The 25067-nt window shown below is 36.8% G+C and overlaps 1 protein-coding gene across 1 annotated transcript; it reads right to left on the reverse strand.

The window, feature by feature from the left end:
* Positions 1-280: 280 nt before the first annotated feature.
* On the reverse strand, positions 281-15609 carry LOC131686110 (protein spaetzle 4). The gene is made up of 3 exons (XM_058970262.1): positions 14989-15609; positions 2710-3749; positions 281-747 (listed from the first exon to the last, which is right to left on the reverse strand). The coding sequence occupies exons 1-3, from the start codon at positions 15013-15015 to the stop codon at positions 321-323; spliced, it is 1494 nt and encodes a 497-aa protein (XP_058826245.1). The 5' UTR covers positions 15016-15609; the 3' UTR covers positions 281-320.
* Between the last annotated feature and the right edge of the window lie 9458 nt (positions 15610-25067).

Genomic DNA, 25067 nt, shown 5'->3' on the forward strand with positions numbered 1-25067 from the left:
AAAGCTTTTGAAGATAAATGTTATGAAGCTTTTATAGAAAACTCTAAGTGCACATATAGAATCTTCTTATACTGCTTTGAGACACCGAACAATAACAAATATACGTATGTGTCGCCTAAACGCGTATGCCTTCATGTAATAAATGAAGCAATTATTGTACGAGTTCCACAAGTGAGGATTGTGATAAATTTTGACCTAATGCGACATTTTCGGCGTTACAGAATCTATTATATTAAAAGATAGGTCGTGATATTTATAACACTACTTTAAAATAAGTAAATGAGAGACTTTTATTGTATATTAATGTTTTGTTTAAGTATTCAACCGTAGCCAAAATCCTTCGGGCGATACCAGTCATCAGTTGCATGATCGTAAATAGCATTTTGCAGTTCATCTTCAATATATTGAATAGACTCTTTAATAATTGTTCTAGGGCTCCTTGATGTGACACGGTAATCGAACGGAAGATCGTAGCACTTACATATGCAGCAGGATGGGAACCTAAACCAGTCCGAAAAAATGCCTCTACATTCATTGTGCGGATCGTATGCCAGTAATCGATGTAATCTATACTGCTGTTCACATCGACATCCTTCCCGACAGTACATTTGCTTGAGTTCGAAAGCGCACTTTTCCCAATGTACATATTGCTCGAATGGATAAAGATTCAGCAGGGCTAGCACTTCCCCTCTCGTATTGTTAGCCCAGAATGGGGCCACGACTTCTTCTTTCACAGGACACGCGTTGCTGGAATGAGAACGGTAATAATAGTACTTAAATGTAAAATTCCAAAAAGAAATCTTGCTCCATCTTCGACGATTCGCACATTTCTTTTTTCTTCGTTAAAAGTCTGAACACAGAACATCCGAATTAATTTATCGAGCAAGATGTATCAACTAATATTGATGGACTAGTAGAATGAAATTAATAGAAAATAAAGCAAATTCATTTGTTGCAATCAATGGTGTTATCTATTAGTTTGATTACTCTGGGATGGATTTTTGCGTTTAGAATGAAAATAAAATGTATTATTTTAAATACAAACTAAAGAGATTACACCACTGTAAAGCACGAAAAAATAGGTATATTTTGAAAAAATATTATAAATAGTATTCAAAATATTGCCAACATGTAAAAATGGTCAGATTCACGCATCTAGGTACCTACCGACCACAGCCTACCCATTTTCTTGATAAAAGACTGTAGCGATCCGTAATTTCCTACAGACTCAATGCAGATTCGGGATGTGGGATGAATATTTTTATTTTGCCAATCATTTGGAAATGTTTCTATGAAATGGCGGAGATGAGTGGGAAGGCATGAGACTTCCATTTTATTGTCAAATCATATAGCCTTCATCAAAATACGGTATTCCTTTACATTCCGTGGAATCTCAAGGACTGCTAGAATAGTACTGGTGTTTTAATGAGCCTAGATTTCCATTATACTGGTTCGCGGGCAGTTTGCTGGGAAGTTCTGAGAACCAAGTCGATTGCAGTGAAAGTACAGAAGTATTTCTGCAGTATCGACGACCGTGCTCTGGAATTTCTAGCCAAAAAGGGCTATAAACGGAACTAAGGCATTCTAAAATTAGCATCGAAAATTTATTAACCAAAATCGGTTTAAGCCGAATTGAAATGACAATATCTCTTGGGGAGTATTGGCGTTCTGTTATCTCAATATCCCCTCGCACAGAGGTGTCAGTTGAACAAATTCTTGGCCAATAACCATTTTTTTTTCGATTTTTTGTTTTGTTATATTTTTTGTATATATCTAAAAGCCTACTGTAGGTGGCAAAATAAGGAGTATGTCAAACATTGTTAAAGAATTTTTGCATGGATGCAACATGGTGATATTTTAAGGGGGTTTTTTTAAATCATTTTAATTATACATCCAGCAACATCGCTTTCAAGTGATGATGACTGTATTAAATAAGAGAATTATTACAAACGTAGTTGAACACAACCATTTGTATAACTTCACCTTAAAACTAACTGAAAATAGTAGTATTACACTGCACCAACTTTAAAAAATATGTTTTTTAAACATTTTATTCCAAACTTGAATGATAAAAAAGTTATATTAAACGTCGAGCTCCGGCAAAGTTGCTGGAGCAGTATTACAAAACAAGATTCCAGCTATTCAAAAAAGAAACATTCGAACTCTTCTGATCTTGTTCGATTCACAAAGTCCAAGCGATTTGAAAATATTGAATTCTTTTCTAATTTGAGGTATACCGAAATGCTGTAGGGCCAAATACTATGTTTGGAAAAATGTATCTCTATGAATACGTGCACAGGCGTCCCTTCCCCTCTCCCTTTTCCACTGATCATCTGTTTATGCAACTAGAAAAACAAATGTATTCACAAAGATCTCCACGAGATTACTAGTATTCGAAAGGATATAAAAAACTGACCTCTGCACTGGCAGGTGGATAATTGCCAAATTGTTCCAAAAACTAGTTATTGTCTATTTTTATATCATAATTATGCATAATAATAGCAATAGCAGCAGTAAATAATTTTGGCCAGGATTCGACCCCAGTTACTCCTCTGTGTCTCGTGTTGAAATAACCGCTCATCGAGAAGTGTCTTTATTCCCTTGGAAGTGAAAAATATTTCCTGATTGTCTATGTTCTCTGTGTTTTTATTTTCCTTATCCCTAACCTTACCACATTTAATTTGTTAGTGTTGAATTATTTGCACTTACACTCCTTTCATGTTTGGCACTGGAGCTTCTTTTTGGGCAGCTTCTTGAAAAAGTTGCCCTTCCGTGTTTTTTGATATGGATTTTGTAGGGTTGGGTACTTCTATCTTAGTCACCGTCACATTGCTTTTTTCAGTTGTAGTGTTTTCGAAGCTAGTACTTTTAGAAATGTTTACGATGTTTGTATCAATGACCATATTCAGATTACTCGTAGCATTTGTATCTTGAACGTTGGATTCTGTAGCATTTAAGTTAGTAACCGTATCATTTGTTGCATTGATTATTTTAGTGTCATTCTTAATTTTGTTTTTTATTAAATCAGCATTGACATGCGTTTCGTTATTGGTTTCCAAATTAGCTATAGTTGATAGTTTTTTTATGTCAAATTTCTCATTGTCTTTATATTGTCCAAACTCATCGCCAATGTTTTGCTGTGAAACGATTTCATCAAATGTCGTAGTAGTTTCTTTAAGTGTAATACTTAGAAACGTCGGTTTACTTGTGGTGTTGGTGATAGATATATCGCTGCTAGTTGTAAATTGTATAATAGTTGTAGTTGGTGGTGTAGTTGTAGTGGTCTTCTGATTACTAATCTTTTGAGATGGCCTAAAATGTGGCTCCGTTAGAACATCGTTACTTTTATCTCGTCCAAATTCGTAATGAGAGGAATGAGCATGCTTCATTTTTTTGTATGCATCCTTTCGAGAATATCGTTCAGCGGTATGATGTATATCATCTGTATCAATTTCATTGTTTTCCATTTCAGACTTTAGAACAGAAATATGGCGTACGTCTCCATACATTCGTCGCATTAATCCTTGATTCTCATGTACAAATCGGCGCACTGCATGCCAAGGGTAAGCAGATCCTGGTAGATTACAGTATGCCTGCACACTCAAATCACAGGGAATTGTCTGAAGTAGATGTGATGAACGACTTTTTCTTGATGCATTTGGATCACATGTTGAGGCAGAGTCATATCCATAACCACTAGCCGTAATTACAGGAACAAACGTTATAAAAATAAGGGGGTGAATTATTCCCTGAAAACAAACAAAAAAATGGTGAAACGTCTTTAATTTGTAATTTATTAAACGTACGGTAACCTGTTACATGTGTTTAATTTAGGTTAAGCCTACTAAGGGAAAATATTGCTGAAAACAGAATAGTGGAAGTAAGCCCACTTTCGCTACCACTTTCCCCAGAAATCAAATTTAATAATTTGTTGTTGTTGCAATTTTTTTTGTTTATTAATATCAACATAACGACAATCTAGTGCCTATTTTAACCTTATTAAGGAGGGTGCCTCACTAATTTATTAATTACTCTTTAGAATTTTTTTTAACTCTTTGTGCTGGATTGGGAATCGAACTCAGGAGAGTTGCATACAAGGCAATCGATTTACCAACTACACTATGCCCGTTCCCTTACATACATACAAATTGGCATCAACAGCTTTGCTTCGTTGTTTAGAATCAAGAATATAAAACTAATGCCCTTAAACGGTGAAATGCTCGTGTTTGAGCGCAACGAAAACTCGAATCACGTGGCCTACCATTTGATTCAATGCGGTGAACAAAGATGGCAGACGCGGCTCTAACCAACGGCCCAACCTTAAGCCATTGTGATCCAGAATATGAAGTTTTACACGTAAATGTCATTTTGTCAAAATCATATTTTTATGCAATAAATGCGCCTCGAAACATCCTGTCTTTGTTAAACGTTAAATGCAGGTCTACCTCGATAGTAGGTATCCTCGTTAGTGCGTACCCTCGATGGTACGAACAATTTACCTCGATAGTATGTACTTTTACCGTCAATTTTTTTTTCGCTTGATTTTATAAACTTAAACAAAGTGGGAAAAATTTTATGGAAGTTATGGTTTTATGGAAGTTATGGTTTTAAGGGAACTTCTGCATACTTTAGAAAAGTTGTGTGCTACTTAGAGTAGTGGACCGTATTTTTCTTGTCCACCTTGTCGAAATTGGCAGCGCGGGTTCAGGACCAAAGAAGTTAATCGCTGAACCTGCCCTGGCCAATTCGTCAGCCCATTCATTTCCAGTAATACCGGACTGCCCGGGCGCCCAGACAAGGTAGATAGTGTTGACAATGCTTAGTTCTTCGATTTGGGTTCGGCACGCGATCAGCGTTCTACTCAGGACGAAAGCAGGATTTGGTTGTTCTACCAAAATGTTCGTGGATTGAAAACAAAAATCGACGACCTGTTTCTCATGGTATCAGATTGCAACTATGATGTAATAGCACAAACTAACAGACATAACACTCGAAAATAATGTTTCTCCCGCTTTAACGGTCATTTTAAATATTTTTGTAGTTGGGACTGTGGCCACATTTGAAATTATGGCACGACTGACATATGAACAAGTATATGGGGATAGACCACTAGTGAAAAATTGTTCCCAAACCTGTGGGGTAACCCATCAGCAAATCATATCTATTTAAAATCAGAGACCGTGAATAAAAGGTGGAGCTAGTGTTCTGGGAAAATTTCCGAATCGATGTTTTTTGAGGGAATTCCCTCATAGTGTTATGTCTGTTAGTCTGTGGTAATAGTGCTAACCGAAACAGGCCTGGACGGTAGCATCAATGATCTCCAATTGTTTGGAACTGCTTTCAACGTTTACCGCTGTGACCGCTCCCTCGTAATAGTATAAAATCACGACTTGGAGGCGTGTTAATCGCTGTCACACAACGCTATATTAGTAGCTTCATCGTTAAAGCTAGCGGTCAGGAACTGGAGCAGATTTCTGTCTTCGCTTCTATCAAAGGCTTGAAAGTGTGGATGTGTGCGGTATATATTCCACCCGATAGGAGCAAAGATTTAAACACAATCAATGAGCATTTGGCATCTGTTCAGGAACTGTGTTCTATGGGATACAGTAATTGTTTGCGGCGATTACAATCAACCGCAGATGCATTGGTCTTCGGGGGAAGATGGCATTCGTTGTGACAACTCTCCTCAGCTACCACTTTTGAGTACTACTCTTTTGGACGGAATAAACTTCTTTAATCTCGGCCAATTTAATTGTATATCCAATTGTAATGCTCATCTACGTGTGTTGTCGAATGCTGCGCCGATCCTTTGCTCCCAGTCGACACACACCATCCGTTGCTAGAAATTTCAGTCCCAGCCGTACATAAAATCAGTGAGCCGCCTCTCGTGTCCGTAGTTGATTCCATCAACTTCCGCAACATCGATTTTACTGCTTTGCATGCTTATCTACGCAATATTGACTGGTCACAACTTACCGCTCTGAATAGGGTTGACTATATGGCGGAGATGTTTTGCAATATAATAGAATCGTGTATTGGCCTCTAACGTGCCGCGGAAACGTCGCCCTGCGTCGTCTGCCTGGAGTACCCGAGAGTTAAGGGAATTTAAACGTGTACGAAATGCATGTCAAAGTAAGCTTCGTCAACAGCGAACTCCAGAGACTGCTATCATAATGCAACTTTATACAAATCGTATGTTCTACGCGTCCAATCAAGTTTGAGGAGAAACCCAAGAGAATTTTGGAGTTTTGTAAATTCCAAGCGGAAATCTGAATCAGTGCCGTCTACCGTGTACTTGGACCAAACCGAATCTACGTCTGCTGCAACATGTTGTGAATTGTTCGCGAATCATTTTGCCTACGTTTTTTTCGCCTGATGTCGCCAGCTGATGTGGTTGACCTAAGAACGTTTACAATAACGCCAGAAATGGTCAGGTCGGCTGCATTAAAAATTAAAAATTCGTGCTCTCCTGGACCTGATGGTATTCCTGCAGTTATATTTCGTCACTGTATTGCTGGTTTAACAGAACCTCTGTGCTGTATTTTCAACCGTTCTTTTGCCGAGGCGAAATTTCCCGACATTTGGAAACAATCCATAATGTTGCCTGTCTTCAAAAACGGAGATCGACGAAACGTGAGGTATTATCGTGGTATAACTAGCCTGTCTGCTGCTTAAAAGTTATTTGAAACCATAGTAAGCGCCATGATTCAAGAAAGCACTCGTAATTACATTTCATTCGAACAACATGGATTCATGCCTGGAAGATCTATCTCGACGAATTTATTGGAGTTCACCTCGACATGCATCACACAGATTAAAAACAAATCTCAGATTGACGCAATTTACACTGACTTGAAAGCTGCTTTTGACAAAATCGACCATCAAATACTTCTTTACAAACTGTCGCGTCTCGGAGCCTCGGTACAATTGGAGGCTTGGCTGAACTCGTATTTAACTGGCAGATTATTACGTGTAAAGGTGGGCTTCTGTTTTTCGACTGCATTTTCCAACGTGTCTGGAGTTCCTCAAGGTAGCAACCTCGGTCCCTTGTTGTTTATTCTGTTCTTCAACGATGTAACACTGTTCCTGCGGGGCGGCTGTAAGCTAGTTTAAGCTGATGATCTAAAACTATATTTTGTTGTACATTCGATCGAGAACTGCGAACGTCTTCAAGCACTACTGGATTTGTTCGTTTTATGGTGTCAGAAGAACAAATTAGTTGTAAGTATCCGCAACTGTGTGGTGATTACATTCCATCGTATTGCAACACCGATTGTATTCGACTACCGCATTGACGGCGTTTCACTGACCAGAGTCGATCAAGTTCAGGATCTAGGCGTGCTGTTGGATTCTAAGTTATCATTCGAGGCATATCGGTCAGCCGTTATTTCAAAAGCTACTCGTCAGTTGGGGTTCATCGCTAAGGTTGCGAAGGATTTTACCGATCCGTATTGCCTGAAAGCACTTTACTGTTCTTTAGTCCGTCCTATACTGGAAACTGCCTCTGTTGTTTGGTGTCCACATCAGACGTCTTGGTGCCTGAGGGTTGAACGCACACAGAAACGATTCATTCGTTTAGCGTTGAAAAACTTGCCATGGTGTGATCTGCCTCCGTATCCTGATCGTTGTCGATTATTAGGACTTGACACGCTGCAACGAAGTAGGAAGACCCAGCAAGCATTATTCGTTTGAAAGTTGCTGAATGGAGAAATTGACGCACCGCATCTATTGCCATTAAGACTACGTATCAGATGATAAATTGAAATACAAATACAAATACTAGCTTGGACCGTGATTTGTCTGAGCCCGGGACGGGACGTGCAAAGTGAAGCAAAGTAACTGTCACCGCGAACCGGCAATGGCCTGTCATTGCGAACCGGACCTTTCTTGATGATTTTCATTTTCTTGGAATGGACAGTGTCTGGGTAGTATAGTAATATCCTGGCTACATACAAGGTGTTTTTAGAAAACATATTTTACATCTTGCTTAGATGCATGTAGATGGACACTAAAAAATATACAAAATGCACCGAGAGCACGAGCAATTTTAATATTCGGCTCAACAGTTATGGCTAATGTTGCTTTACACAATTCAGACAAACGATAACATAATTCATGTCATGTTTGAGCTCTATTATTTTCGGCACAAATCAGTACCTCATTGGAAGAAATCTATGCCGCATCGGCACAACACTATCATCGGCATTTGCTTGAAATTATTTAGCAAGTGGATTTTCCCTGCAAAATAACATCAATATCGGGAGGGAAAAAGAAGACCGTCTTCGCATGTCCCGTCCCAGGTCTGAGCTAAGGGCCTTGATTGCAGCCTGACTATCGGAGCAGAAGTTTATAACTATGCCGGACAAACTCAGTTGAAGGGCCGATTGTACCCCGCACATAATCGCAAATATTTCTGCTTGGGATACAGTACAGTATCTACCTAGTGAGTGAGATTGTTCCAATGTCATTTCACGACAGTAGACACCAGCACCAGCACGTCCCTCCATCAGAGCACCGTCAGTGTAACAGACCACTTGCGTTTGTTGTTGTCTTTCCATATAGCCAGACAACCACTCCTCTCGAGAGGGAATCTTCACATGGAATGTCCTGTAAGGAAAACTACATGTGAGTGTAATATCGCTGAGAGCAAGAATATATTCAACCCATGTAACCATTTGTGACCACAATCGTCAGTCATACTGGTAGCAAGATCAACATGGTTACTGTTCCAAAGCCCAGTAACCTGCAGTCTGTATGCACATGATAGTGCTTCTTGTTTGAGGTGTATGTGTAATGGTTTGATATTTAGAAGTGTCTCAAGAGCAGCAGTCGGAGTTGTGGTGAAAGCACCAGTCAACGCCATGCGCGCTATTCTTTGTAGATGGTTTAGCTTTGACTGGACTGTCATCACCTTTCCCCTCTGTCACCACACAAGGCATCCGTATGACAGTATTAGACGTACAATTGTCGTGTAAATCCAATAGATGTATTTAGGTTTGAGACCCCAGGTCTTTCCAAAAGTTTGTCTGCACTGCCCGAAGGCCATGCACGCTTTCTTGACTCTCAACTCAATGTGGGCAGACCAATTAAGTTTGGAATCCAATATAACTCCAATGTATTTGACTTTATCTGCACACAGTAGCTCAGAATCAAAGAAATGCAAGGGACGAACCGGTTGTTATTCGCTTCTTCGTGAAAAGAACCATTGAAGTTTTGCTTGGGTTAACTGATAATTTGACTTATCGACACCACTGTTCGACAGCTCTTAATGCAGGTTGCATTGAGTCAAAGATTGTTCCAATGAACATGTGTCTTGATCTTACGGCAGTTACACACCTTCAGCTACATCGTACAAAAAACGTAATACTAACAACGCTCAAGATCTTAACCGGAGCAGACTTCTTTAGTATGACGAATGACATGCAACACGAACTCGAATACGACAACATTAAAATGAAGATCGCCGTCTATATCGATCAAGATTTTACGGAAATACGCTTACATGATTTGGCACCACGCACTAGCTCCGAGTACATTCAAAAAATTATGTCAAAATACGAAGTGGAATCCGTTACTCCGTTACGTTAAGAAACTTTTGCTCCTGCATTTTCAGCGAGGCTAGTGTTGTTAGAATGCAGCTGCACCAAATTATTCCATCTTACTTGACAGCAACAGCAAGCAGTGCACCCAATTTCCCAGTTTTCAAAAGCGAATAACTTCTGTTGAGCTGATCGCTATATTTTTGCACTGTCTGATCGGAAATCTGTGCACGTATCTTGTTTTTGATTCCTATAGGCGATCGTAGTAGCCATGAGCGACAGATGCAAGTATTTTTTCGCTCGCGTCATTTTTTGTGAAAAATTTGAAGCTGCTCCAAGAATAGGATTTTTTCGGTTTTGTTTGGTTTTGAAGTATTTCGGATCCGTTTGAGAGTGATAAAATTCAAAAAGTGGGGGCCGTAAATGTTTTTGCAGTCACAAGTGTTGGGTCTCCGAACCATTCCAAAATCATACAGGATCGCTGTTATGTTTGTCTTCGGTCTGGCTGTCACCGACGGACAGGAATCATTAGAAGATTGCGCACGTTACGGTCTAACGCAGTTGTCGGCTGTTGGCTACGGATTGTCCAGAGGAGGTGGCCCGAAGATGCGGTATAGTGTCCAGATCAGTGTACAGGCTGCGGAGTATTTTAATATATTGGTGAGATCCATCCTGTTTGTTTTGTTTTTCTGTTTGAATAGCTATGTGTCTGTATTTTTTCTCTACTAAATAACAATATCCAATTAATTCATATATCACATCATATATATTTTTCGCCTTTTATTATCTCCGTCATCTATGGAAACTGTTTCGGTTCCGAGCGTTTTCATTAAGTAGATGATAGGACTATTATAAAATAAAAACGCTTGTAAGGACGTGGCCAGGTGTGTGGAGATGAGCGAGTCTACGCCATTGAGGATCGTGGCGAAATCTGATATGACAATGGATATGCTCATTTTCTGCAACTCCATCTACTATTTGTGCAGGTGTTCGTGCTATGCTATGCTATGCTACGTATCTTGTTTTTGATTCCGTAAAATGTACGATTACTATAAATAACAAAAATAATGTATTTTGTGAAAGTGGTGGTTATCAGCGCTGATTGATCCGAATAATTCAACCAAGCAGCGAGCGTTGCTAGGACCGTCTCTTTGCCATCCAATGAACCGCGACACACATATAAAAGCAGCACATAACAAAAAAAATCGTCAGTTTGCTTTCTGGACTCGTAGTAGTTACTACGTTCCGCCAGCTCGAACCAATATATTCCATGACTGCTGCCAGGCATCTTTTCAATCAGGCATCAGGCGCACCAGTTTCATGCATACAATGATTACAGTCCACAGAAAAAAATGCTCTTTCTTTCGGAGCTAAATAAACGAATTTCAAGACGATGGGGTGGTTGGGTGCGAGAGACCGCGCTCTCTTGCTTATTCAATTATGTGTGCACTGTGAAAATGAGTGTGCTCTTTTATTAGTTTTCTTCTAGCAAACGGTAGTGTGGCTGCGATTGACGATTTGAGTTTACCCCAAGTATCAAACCATCAACAGAAACTTATATCAGTATTCAACAAACCAACATAATCGGTTTGTTGAATACTGATATAAGTTTCTGTTGATGGTTTGATACTTGGGGTAAACTGGGAAACGAGAAACGGGATTTTTATTTTACTTAGGCAAATAACTTTAGGAAGGCAAATAACCGAAAATCCTCTGCCACGCCCTGGTCGGGTGCTGGAGAGGTCGCCTGAGCACAAACTCCGGAACTCGGAAACGCTCCCCAACGTCTTCCCACCAATCAACAACGTTGCCACTAACAACCGCAGGCCCCTCGCCACACCCGGACCGGGTGATGGGAGGGTTCACCGCAGCCCACTAAGGGACTCAAATCGTACTAGCCCAAATACGGGCGAAACACCGAGATGGAATAGATTACAATAAGCAATGAAATGTATCTTTTACTACGTCCACACTACGAGTTAAAACGTGTTTTAACGCTATATTGATGACATTTTTCTTGTTGCTAATTATTATAACGTGTTTTAACTCTGTAGTGTGAACATAGTATTTAATAGAATTTTGAAATTTATTGAAACCATTACCATACGGGCAAATGAACATTTGGTTAAAGTTAAACAAATCAATCAAGCAACCTACATACAACCACTGCATCAGGCTTGCATCAAACCTTCTGCCAGGGCAGATTCTCTTCAGCTGGCACTCCGTCACAGTTATATTCCGTTGAGCACTCTATTTGGAAAGAACCGCAGGACAAGACTACCGACTAATACGAACAGCAAAGGAGCGCTATAGAAAATATACCGGAGAGGAACTACTACAAATTTGCCACACACGCGCCTTCCCCGACGGTTCGAAGAAAGACGAGGATGTGGGGGTCGGAACGGCCCAACTGGCTCTTCCTTCCGGCTTATGCCCGAGTGCTCGGTGTTTTCGGCTGAAGCAGCAGCCAGTGCCCAGAGCCTGGCCCGAAAGCCCGAGGACTCAGCAAACACCATATTTACAGACTCCCTCTCGGTGTTTCGAGCTCTCGGGAGTGGCCGATTTAGCGCAGATATTACCCAAATTTTATGGGTTTTCAATGATAAATCAATGAATGTTGCGTTATTGAATTGTAACATGAAGAAAATGGAGTTCAATGTCAATCTTGGAATGCTAAAATCACGAGCAGTAGCACGTAATGATATTCCCATTTGCATCGGATCAATTGCTTGACGAATACTATAATCATCACGTTTTTGTGTCTTTCATTTGTAATTATGAACCATTTTTCATAAAAATAGCATAAAATAACAATAAAAATATATTTAAATTTGATAAATAAACATTTTCTTGGCAAAAAAAGCGGTCGGATTTACCCCACTATTTAGAGCCGGATTTGCCCCACCGCGTCATTTTTCATTACGGTGCAATTAAAAAAAATCTCGAGTACTTTTTCAAATGGACGTAAGTAACAATGAGAGATTCTCTTTGAGGTCTTTCTCTTCTGTTCATTACTCGGCCATTTCAACATTTACTACTCTACTCTTTGCATAATATTGTAGTAAAACCGTCGGCTTTCGATATGTACTGGAAAATTAGTACAAAGTGTTGTAATGACGTCGTAATAAACGAAAGAGAAAGTAAACAAAGAGAGGCTCTCAATGTTACTTACGTCCATTTGAAAAAGTACTCGAGGAATTATGAAAAAGGTTGAACCAAATTCATCTACACACTTTGTAGGACTTTATTCAAAGAATTTAAATCCACTTACATTTTTTATGCAATCACTTTAACAATCAGAAATATCCTGTAGGCAAAAATGCACAAAAGTCAAATAAAAAGTTGTAAAAACACACTTTTTGTCGTTTGAGCATCTCAATGAAGATTAATAAAATGCTGTCATGCCACCATTATGATTATTTTCGATGCTCTACACGACACCATTGATAATAGTTCGCATAGTGCTTCTGATTTTCGGTAACAGAGGGGGGTCGGGTTTACCCAACGGTCGGATTTGCCCCACCTTACTCTAATTATTGTTGCCAACAAAAATCTTGTTTTACGGCTTACACATTTCTCAAAGTAAAACGTTCTTAAGCAATATTCGTTCCTAGTGCACGCACACGAAAACTGAGAATAACGACATATTTTGTGAGACAGAACAGAGCTACATGACCGCCATAAAAATTATATATACGCTTTTCATAATATTACCATAGCTGAGAAACAGTTGGGGGTCCGAATTGGCCAGCGGTGCGAATTTCCCCACTTCCCCCTATGTATTGTAATTCATCATATGTGCGAATGATCTTCTGGTTAAAATCTTCAATGAACAAAATTACAATTTCTACAAATTTGAATGTTTCGTGTTCCACTCGTCGGTAACTAACACCAACTTGCTATCAGTTAGATTATATATCCAAACTAACACCAAAATTGGCGCCAGTTAGTCATTAAATCCAATTAGTTCACGCAACATATTGAAAGCCTAAAGCAACTGGCTGGTACCGAGTGATGCCTCGGTTAGACAAGCACAGAAGCTCTGGGTCGCTGACGAGTATAGGGAAATGAACTCTGTCTTTTGGCATGAGAGCCACCTTAGATTCAATCTGATACGATTTCGTGAAAAACCGTTTGAGTGAAAAGTATACGCAGTCAGTCAAGCTTTTAGGAAAACATTAGCTTTATCGCATCGGCAATCGGTGGTTCGAATAGGATAATTCGGTCGTTTAATGCACTTTTTGTGCAGAAAAGATCGAAAAAAGTTGCATTGTAGGAGAAAAATGGCGTTTCCTGAACGCTGCGGGTAAGAGCGGTTATAGTTTAAATTTTCTTCCTGTCCACTTTTTTTAATTTAAAAATGTATTGTTTGTAAGTAATAAAGTGTAATTATGTGTATATGAATTATGTGGTGCAAGTATACGCTTTTCATACATTTATTTGCGTGGCAAGAAGAAGAGAATTTCGACGCTTCAATTATATCAGAGAATGAATATTCTTTAGTTATCATATAGATTATCATTACAAACTTTAAGGTCATTCTAAATAGTAAGCACAGTTTTGCAAGCCTCGTAGATTCACTGCTACAAGGATTCATTCACTGTATGACTAGGTGCGGGTAAACATGGAAAAGTTAGAATTTTTGTAAAGGTAAAAACGATCATAGAAAAACTTTTATAACTTTTAAAAAAGTAAATTAAAAATTCTGCAGAAAATAATGCGTGTTGCACAATATCTTTGCATATTATATCTCAATGACTTTAAAAGGATTGTAAATTTTTTTAGAGATTTATGCAGGTTTAGCTGAAAATCTGATCAAGTCTCCCCCTATACAGACTTGTGGTGTCCTTGAACGATTCATTCAAAATAGAATGTTTATGCCTCGAAATTGTAACTTCGATAAAACTGTGCAAATGCAAAGTGACTGCTGCGAGTGGTTTCGCTTGGAAGTTTAAAGAAAGAAGGAGCAATGTTTTTGCTTATATTTTAAAAATCCAGTAAACCACATACTATTCAGCTAAACCGAACCATTATTTCGTCAAAAAAAAACCGTGGGAATCGATTACTGATTAACCACCATGCGCTGTTGGGCCCCATGCAAAACTGACTCAGGCATGACTGCATTAAAAGCTTGATAACTTCTCCCAAGGGAGTTGGATTGATTCGTAGTCTTCGATATAGTTGTAAATTATCTTTCCTATTTTCACTTTCAGTTATAAGTTATATAAGTTGGTGGGCTTTCTCCATTTAAATTGTTGAAAAATGCTATAAAAGTCCGAACACGTTGGTTCTGTAGCTAACCATGTCCACTTTGGCTCAAATTTGGAACAAACACTCCTGGTAGGACTAGAAATCGACTCAGGGCTAGCCTAATGGGGGTCATTTTTGCTTGTCACTCTAACTACACACATTCAGCAATATGTTCCGGTGCAATATTAACCTAACTTACCAATTCCACTCGACTGTGACGTTTCATATCCTTGGTCGTATTTATGACTCATAACACGATAAGTATCAACGATTCCATATAATAAAAGAAATCGTGTGGCAGATCATATTAATCTATTTATGTATGTACTATCAGCGATTACGAAAATAATCATACAATCATTAAAAATTGCAAAGGTTTCGTCAATTTTTCGCAGTCACCATGTGAAACTGTTTATCATAAAGATGCACACTTTCGACTTTCTCCTTTCCATTTCATTTCTTCGTATTTTAAACTTCTCAGCTTTGCTTTCTATTAACACCTTTTGAGCTCAATCGTTTCTCATTGAATTGCACGAACCAACAAATGCATTAAGCACAAACTTATTGAGCAACTATAAGGAATTTGCACGTGAGAGAGTATATTAGACAACTAGAATCCTTTGAGAACACTAAGCCAATTTTCACTTCCGATTGAATACTTTTAATTTATCCCATTATTAAGGCATATAATTATGAACTAGGTGTTCCAACTAAAGTGTGATTCGCTTTGAAAACAAAAACACTGCTAGATTATTTGAATTCATTCCCTAGATACAGCACATGTATGTTCGCCTTGAATGTTCAAAATTTACTGTTGCACGAGACAAAATGTTGGTACTGACAACTTAGAGCTATGAGAGGCGGGAGAAAAGGCGATATACTGGAGAAGTTTTTTAGTAGGTCAGTAGTGGCGCTCTCGCTTTACCAATCTGTCGGTTTGATTGTTGCTCGTTGCACTTTGCGAACGTAATCGTTGTTTGGCATACCTACGCATGAAAGATATGATAGAAAAGTGAAAACGTCTGTTTAATTTATCACACAAATTAACATTCGTCATTTTTACAGGTGCGAATCCGGCTTGATTAAATTAGATTATTCGTTCACTTTTTTATATCTATATCAATCAACACTTTTACTTAAAATTATCGAGAAGATATTATCAGTTCATTTTTCATCGCTCTTCGTCTGTTTTACGAATATTCAACATATCTCTTTTGAATTGACCCTTAGGAGTATGGATAGGTATGACAATTATAAGTAGGATCGTAGCACGAAGCCTCAACACTTCTTTCTAAACTTGATCTTCATGGGTGCTAGGGATAGGTACTGCTAGTATTAGCTGGGTCGTGTTATTAGCCCGGCAATTTTCACGTACGTGAAGATGCAGCGACTATTGAAACATAAGGCGGATATTTCGCACAGAGATTATAGTCTTGTTTTGTTTGGTTTTGTAAACGCTATAATAATTGTTCTATTCAGCTCTAGCTGAACATTGGATATATACTAATAATTAAATATTGTTTATTACACACTTAAATATTTGGATTTGGAGAATTTGTTCAACCTATCTGATTGCGACACATTAAGAAACAATTCTGCAAAATTTATACAGCCTGAAGAAAACCAAACTGCAGCTTCATCAATAAACATTTTCGTTATCGATATTCATCTGATATAATTATCATAGGAAAATTATAAAAAATAAATTTCAATCTTTGTTTGTTTCATTTATATTTTCAGACCAATTACAAAATGTGTTACCGTAGGATATCAATATCACTGGAGGGTGGAAAACTCGAGAACTCACAACCTGATGAATACTAATCACTTACCGTGCTGTCTGAACCATTCTTTCATACACCCAGTCACTGAGAAACTTTCATCTGAAAGTTTCTGTTGGCGCATCTTCTGATGTATTTTTGAAATTTTAGGATGTGAAATAACAATTTTATGACGCTAAGCTTTCTATATATAACATGCACGGTGTCTTTTTTCAACAACTTTATGCAACAAATTAAATGGTTGTGTACATTGATTGACGAATATCTAGTCAATTTCTGCACGCTAAGGCAGCTTGCAGATGACAGTGTGGTATCTATTACAGGTCTAACAGCCATCTACTTGTAATGGCCACTGCAAGATACCTTCGACAATTTTTCTGCTTGGGCTCTTCAGCAGGGTATCGAGTTATCCGCGTATTTTCTAGTAAGGGTGAACCAATGAAACTATAGCTTCAATTAATAGATCAAACTATCGCACAGGTCTAAACATTCAAATATCTCGTGGTATGATTCGACTTTAAAGGAACTTGGTGATGTAAAGGGTGAATGATCAACCAGGTTAAAGTACCAATAAATATACAATACTTGGGTATGTCACATTAGGTATCTGAAACAGAAGTGCCAACAAAGGATGAGAAGGCTGACGCTTTAGCCACGGGTGGCGCGTTAGAAGGCGACATTTGCTTCAAGGAATTTTTCAACATCTCTTGTCAAAGGATGCTTGGTAGTTAGCAACCCAAGTAACAATTTTGGTTATATTGAAGTTTTATAGCGTTTAATAAAACTAATATTTAAAACCTCCCATGCTAACTTTATGGTCTTATGTACTTCCTACAGGCTGCTATAAATCCATGTTATGACAAATTGGTCTAGTTTTATTGTCATCAGTAGAACTTGTTATGCAAACTATCATAGGAGTAATAGTTTTATTACAGTTCTATTCTACTCTTTAGGTGTGATATTAAACCAAGAGCATAAAACCTTCTCCTGACCTAGCAGTGTGGAAAACTATTATATGAGCGCTATTAAACCATCATAAAACTGTGTAAAGTCTTCCTGAAGAAGTCTATAAAACTTCGTATGCTATCCATGTTTAAACTTTCAGTTTTAACCTGAATTTTTTCACTGATTAGATGTATTCAATAAAATTTTATCGTGGTTTTATTCCTTAACATCGCATGATGCCAATCATCGAACAAAATGTCATATTGTAAGGTATACATTTTTTTCAGAGTAGTGAATAAAATAACTTTATTATTGTTCATAACACATCCATGCGTGTTTGAAGGCATGCCGTTAAGGATTTATGGTGAAACATCATGAAAGAGCAACGCAAAATAAATGCGCCCCATGAATTCTACTAAAAAAGAGCATACGGTAATATTTTTCTGCAAATATTGAAACAACACTTAATCAAGTTTTAGTAAAAAAATGTTAAATGTTTTGTTAAAAAGTGCAGATTCTTTCAAAAAATGTCTCAAAACGTTTGATTCCATCCTTCATTCGAACAAGGCGTATATTTGAGAAATTTTACTTTACAATTTGCTATTTTTGCTTCAAGGCGACATTTTTTTTAAATAAAACTTCTAATTCTTTCATAAGACAATTCCTCCTAAAACGGTCATAACTGAGCAATTAATATAGCAAGCGTGTTTATCATGGCACTTCTGCATCTATGTTGAGAGTGACAAGTTTTATGCTGGACTAAATCACAGCTTGCTGGTTTTGATTATTTTGACAGTGACTTTGCCCAGGATGGTAAATGAAAGGTGGGGGTTTTTACTATGTAACGGTGCGGTTGTTAAATTTGAGTAGCGCAATAGATTAAAATAAACACACTGAATACTCGCCATCTCTATAGTGTGTTCACCATTTACTGTCAGTGTCATTCCAATCGAACACGAGATTTGTCAATAGTCCTCGTTCGATAAAGATTCGCAGATATTTTCTTCAAATTGTGTACCGAAATCTAGTGACAGATCTCTTGAGATGCATTTTTAAAAATCAACGAAATTAAATATTTACTTTCCTTCAAAATAGGAATTTGAAATGCATTTTGCGTTACGTGTGAGACGTCAAAGCCCTGTCACAAACTAACTCTACTCCAACAAAGTTTCGAACGAAGTAGATCAGCATAAGACACTTGTTGAACAAATGTTTCGGCAAAGGAGTGAAAGTTGATGCAATAATGGAAATGAAATGCATTTTTTTTTCAAATTGGATTCAAATTTGTTATGCATTTCTAATGATCTGACCCTAGACCGAAAGGCATTTGTATGAGCTTATTGTTTATAGTACTAAAACGCAGATGGACTTCCTTTTTGTAATATAATGCGAGAAGCGGTTGTTAAAATTGTTGCAACCTTTGAATCAAAAACCAGCTTTTATTTAATTGTCAATAATGACATAATTTTCACAAATGATCTAATTTCGATATTTACTTATTTTTCAAACGATTTTTATTTTGTTAAATGTGTTTTCTAGCATCAACATAAGTCACCAAATCGTTTTAAAAATGAAACAATTAAAGATTAATGAGCTTCTCGTGATTGACAACTTCATCAGCGCGCACAAAAAACCTCTCATCTTCATTTACCATCTTGATAATATCCTGGAGATACAAGAAAAACAAACGAATCCTCCTGTCAGCGGTTGTTCAGAAATTCTTAAGAGTTAACCTGCAAAGACGAAATAATCCTAACTTGGTTCGTCTTCTGCTTTGGGTCAAAAGAATTTGGGGGAGAATTCCATTTCCAAATGGTATTTTCGAAGTAACTTGTTTGCACTACAGTTACTATATTACATGCAAGTAAACAAAGATTCGAGCTTCTGATGACAATTTTATAACTCCTTAGTATAGCTCATGCCTTTCATAAGAGTAATTATTTTAAAGAGGTTTTAAGATAGACATTCCAAAACCTGAATACGTGCAATAATCTCCGATAAAACTGTCTTATAACCTAAATTCTTGTTGTATGTTAGTTTTATTTCAGTTTTAACAAAGTATATAGAACCGTTTCACAACCACTATATAAACTTGTAACCTAAAGCTTTATCGTGGAAGTCATAACATAGTTTTATAGTGAAATTTAGGAACAAATGAAATGACAGCTGCATAAAACCATAATAAAATCACCGGTTTCAAGGATTCTTTCATAAAACCAGGATAAAACAATGATAAATCCCCGAGGCATTTTAAATATTACTTGGGAAACTGCATGGAGCAATGGGCATTTGGGACGGCGGCTACATTCCATTATCCCGAAGGTATCGACGAATGCATTGTTTAAGGACTTGGATGCGAGCCGGGACTTTATTTGTACGATGTCAAGGTTCATGTTCAATCACGACATCGAGCATGTTGTTTGGCTGTGCGCAGAGTATTGTGTTGCCAAGTCCCAACTAACTTTCGGGCTCGAAGTAGATCACCCTATGTGCAAGCCGTGACCACCCCTACGATTTTCTAACCTATATATTTTTGAAAACTACTAGTGTCCAGGTTTAGTACATTTTCCCTTCTCTCGTTCACAATAGAACTCTCTTAACATATCCCTGTAGCTACAATATGACACTGCTTCAAGAATCTATGATACATACTCTTCCTTGATAACCGTCAAGCCAGAACATCATGACATACTTAAATTAATTATGGAATTTGCGTTTAATCTTCGTTTCAGCATAATCCTACACTAGTTCCAAACTCCAGGAGAAAAAATAGTTTTTACCATTTTTTTCCACTAAGGAGAAATACAACATAGTGCATATTGCATTGGGAGGCCAGCTACTAGTACTTACAGATTGACTGCAAACCTATCTAATCGCATTTGCTGAAAGTGATTTCATAATTAGTTATTCTTGTCTAATTTAGTGTGTAAGTTTTTTCATTACATGGTATTTCTTGGTCACATGCATCACCTACAACATCATAATCATTGGAATTACCCCATCATAGTTATTTTCAAGCATAACAAGCTCTCAAATCACACTCAGGACCAGGGATACCAGGTATATTTCACAAATGTCTTCACATTTCATGAAAAAATGTCTTCATTTGTCTTCACCGACCAGGATTCTGGATCGGTTTTAGATTTTGAGCCAGAATTCTGCCAGAAATTGGTCAGAGAACCGAAACAAGTTTGTCTCCAAAATGAAAAACCCGTCTTCACAACCTTTCAAATGTCCTCTTAATGAAGACATGTCTTCACATACGGCATCGCTGCTTAGGACGGTAATCGGTAATCTAGAAAACTCGCGAAGATAATTTGACATTGGAAACGCGCCTAGTCGAACGATCGTGGCGATCCACCCTGAACATTAGCCGTTAAATGCATGAATTTAATTTTTCTTTGGTACTTCTTTTTCTGGATGAATAGGATCTATACCTCTTATTGAGGTTTTAAATCACAAAATTCGGTATGTTGCTAAATGGCATTTAAGGATTATATGATCAATTACCGCCAATCTATCTATCTATCTATCTATCTATCTATCTATCTATCTATCTATCTATCTATCTATCTATCTATCTATCTATCTATCTATCTATCTATCTATCTATCTATCTATCTATCTATCTATCTATCTATCTATCTATCTATCTATCTATCTATCTATCTATCTATCTATCTATCTATCTATCTATCTATCTATCTATCTATCTATCTATCTATCTATCTATCTATCTATCTATCTATCTATCTATCTATCTATCTATCTATCTATCTATCTATCTATCTATCTATCTATCTATCTATCTATCTATCTATCTATCTATCTATCTATCTATCTATCTATCTATCTATCTATCTATCTATCTATCTATCTATCTATCTATCTATCTATCTATCTATCTATCTATCTATCTATCTATCTATCTATCTATCTATCTATCTATCTATCTATCTATCTATCTATCTATCTATCTATCTATCTATCTATCTATCTATCTATCTATCTATCTATCTATCTATCTATCTATCTATCTATCTATCTATCTATCTATCTATCTATCTATCTATCTATCTATCTATCTATCTATCTATCTATCTATCTATCTATCTATCTATCTATCTATCTATCTATCTATCTATCTATCTATCTATCTATCTATCTATCTATCTATCTATCTATCTATCTATCTATCTATCTATCTATCTATCTATCTATCTATCTATCTATCTATCTATCTATCTATCTATCTATCTATCTATCTATCTATCTATCTATCTATCTATCTATCTATCTATCTATCTATCTATCTATCTATCTATCTATCTATCTATCTATCTATCTATCTATCTATCTATCTATCTATCTATCTATCTATCTATCTATCTATCTATCTATCTATCTATCTATCTATCTATCTATCTATCTATCTATCTATCTATCTATCTATCTATCTATCTATCTATCTATCTATCTATCTATCTATCTATCTATCTATCTATCTATCTATCTATCTATCTATCTATCTATCTATCTATCTATCTATCTATCTATCTATCTATCTATCTATCTATCTATCTATCTATCTATCTATCTATCTATCTATCTATCTATCTATCTATCTATCTATCTATCTATCTATCTATCTATCTATCTATCTATCTATCTATCTATCTATCTATCTATCTATCTATCTATCTATCTATCTATCTATCTATCTATCTATCTATCTATCTATCTATCTATCTATCTATCTATCTATCTATCTATCTATCTATCTATCTATCTATCTATCTATCTATCTATCTATCTATCTATCTATCTATCTATCTATCTATCTATCTATCTATCTATCTATCTATCTATCTATCTATCTATCTATCTATCTATCTATCTATCTATCTATCTATCTATCTATCTATCTATCTATCTATCTATCTATCTATCTATCTATCTATCTATCTATCTATCTATCTATCTATCTATCTATCTATCTATCTATCTATCTATCTATCTATCTATCTATCTATCTATCTATCTATCTATCTATCTATCTATCTATCTATCTATCTATCTATCTATCTATCTATCTATCTATCTATCTATCTATCTATCTATCTATCTATCTATCTATCTATCTATCTATCTATCTATCTATCTATCTATCTATCTATCTATCTATCTATCTATCTATCTATCTATCTATCTATCTATCTATCTATCTATCTATCTATCTATCTATCTATCTATCTATCTATCTATCTATCTATCTATCTATCTATCTATCTATCTATCTATCTATCTATCTATCTATCTATCTATCTATCTATCTATCTATCTATCTATCTATCTATCTATCTATCTATCTATCTATCTATCTATCTATCTATCTATCTATATATATAAAAGTCAAAGTTTGTATGTATATGATTTATAGACTCCCAAACGGCTTAACCGATTTCCGTAAAAATTTGCACACAGTAGCTATTTGGTATGGGGCGTGTTTGTGTGCTATTAGTTGGAGATTATCTGCCCGCCAGATGGCGCTTTGGAACAAATTGTGTTTTCCTCCTATTTCGCAGAGTGTCGCAGCAACGCGCGATGGGTATTAGCTAGCATGTTATAAAAAACTAAAGTAAGGACCAGATAATACATTTCTAGGTGAATCAAATTATAAATTCGCAAATTTTAATGTTGAAAGTCGTGAAATCATATTTGAAATATTTCGGTCTATAACTCCTGGGTTACACACGATTGAGAAAGGCACAACTGCACCGCTAGGTGGATTAAAACAGGTTTTTTTTATTAATTGTTGATTCATTCTCAACATGATTGGAGGTAGAATGTATGAGAAAGGGCACGAATTGTGCGAAAGTGGTAACTTATGCGCGATTTAGTTTAACATATGTTTTGGTATCAGGCGGTGGTCCTCCGATAAATTCGATTTCGATCGTTACCTTCCTTGAAAGGTAAGGTATAAGAGTGACGAAACGTCCACCTTACAATTCTGCAAGTAATGGTCAAGCCGAAAGGCTTGTGAGGACGATAAAAGCAGTTTAAAAAATCTTAGTTGAAGCTGATTTGATGAAGATTGATCTGGAGGGTTAAATTAATTCATTTTTCATGAATTGTAGTAATAATAGTGTAACAAATAAAGGGGCGGGCATAGCGTAGTGGTAAATCGATTGCCTTGTAGGCTGCTTACTTGGGTTCGATTCCCAACACCACACATAGAGTAAGAAATTTTTCTAACCCGAATATAGAGGCGAATGGATCATAAGTGCATGCGCAGACCTTAAGGTTTTCAATTCTGAAGTCTTGGAAAGTGGCCATCGTTGAAAACGAAAAAAAAATTTTCCGATACTGTTTACTAAATTTTCATGAAAATCGATCAACGTATTCGAAGTATTGTTTGAGTGCTAGTGATTCATTTTCATGAAGATTGTGCCCACGGTGTGGAAAGACTGCTTTTTCGTTTTCAAAGATGGCCGCTGGTTGAGGCTTTTATAGTTGAACCTTAATGTAAATAATCACAGTTGATTTCTCTTATCAACCAACATGCGCTACTTGTACGAAAGACTGCAAAAATGTAACAAACGAGATAAAATACATTGCTTCGCTATACGAAATTTCATTACAAATCAACCTGCAAATGAAATAAGACGATTCGACTAGTGTTTTGCTCCTATGCTCCGCAGTCATTACATTTATAACATATTCGTTTTTAGCCGGTGTTACACCGGTGTATAGTGTAAAAAATGAGATAGACTGATTCACCTACGGATTCACCCAAGTTTGAATGAGTGTAGCACTGACTACACTAGTGTAGTGCACTGTCAAAAACGAAAATGCCATTAGATATTCTTTAGTCTTCACAAATCGTGAGATTTAAATAATGGTCACGTCCTTAATACCCATTTCGGGGCTTGTTATAGGCGATTTTAAATAATAAACTTCAGCAAACGTACAGCAACTATAAATCTATCCTTGTGTAGAAAGGCAAAGTTTCAACAGCTTTACCATCTTTGTTTAACGTATTGGCTCGAATAGTAGTGCAATAATTGGGGCATTCAATTGCAGATTTCTTTGCGCTCAAACAGTAGTATTTGAGCATTCTCTGATTATTTTTGTTATATTGTTTCTTAGAAACGAAGCCGTTACTAAGGTCTATTTTAACGCATTCCATCGATTGTAGGCGGCGTAATTAATGGAAAAGTGCAGCGCCCTTTCTGATATGTAGGGTTAAAAAAATCTTTATTCTAATACCCTTTTCCACAATTACCTATGTTGAACATAACTACCATGGAATTAGTTTCGACAAATGAGAAAGACCTTATTGAACCACTATGTGGATTAAAACAGGCTAGCTCGTTTGATTCAAGTTGTTTCAGATGATAAAATTTCCATTCGATGTGATCTCTCTAGCCCAGTAGGGTTCTATTTTACTATTATTTAACCAGAAGATCAAGGACATGCAAGGGCAAATCTACAACATAACCTATTACTTTAGTTTCTTTATTTAATGGCAGAGCTCTTACACCACGCACAG

Source organism: Topomyia yanbarensis, chromosome 2, assembly GCF_030247195.1.
Source record: "Topomyia yanbarensis strain Yona2022 chromosome 2, ASM3024719v1, whole genome shotgun sequence".
Lineage (NCBI taxonomy): Eukaryota > Metazoa > Arthropoda > Insecta > Diptera > Culicidae > Topomyia > Topomyia yanbarensis.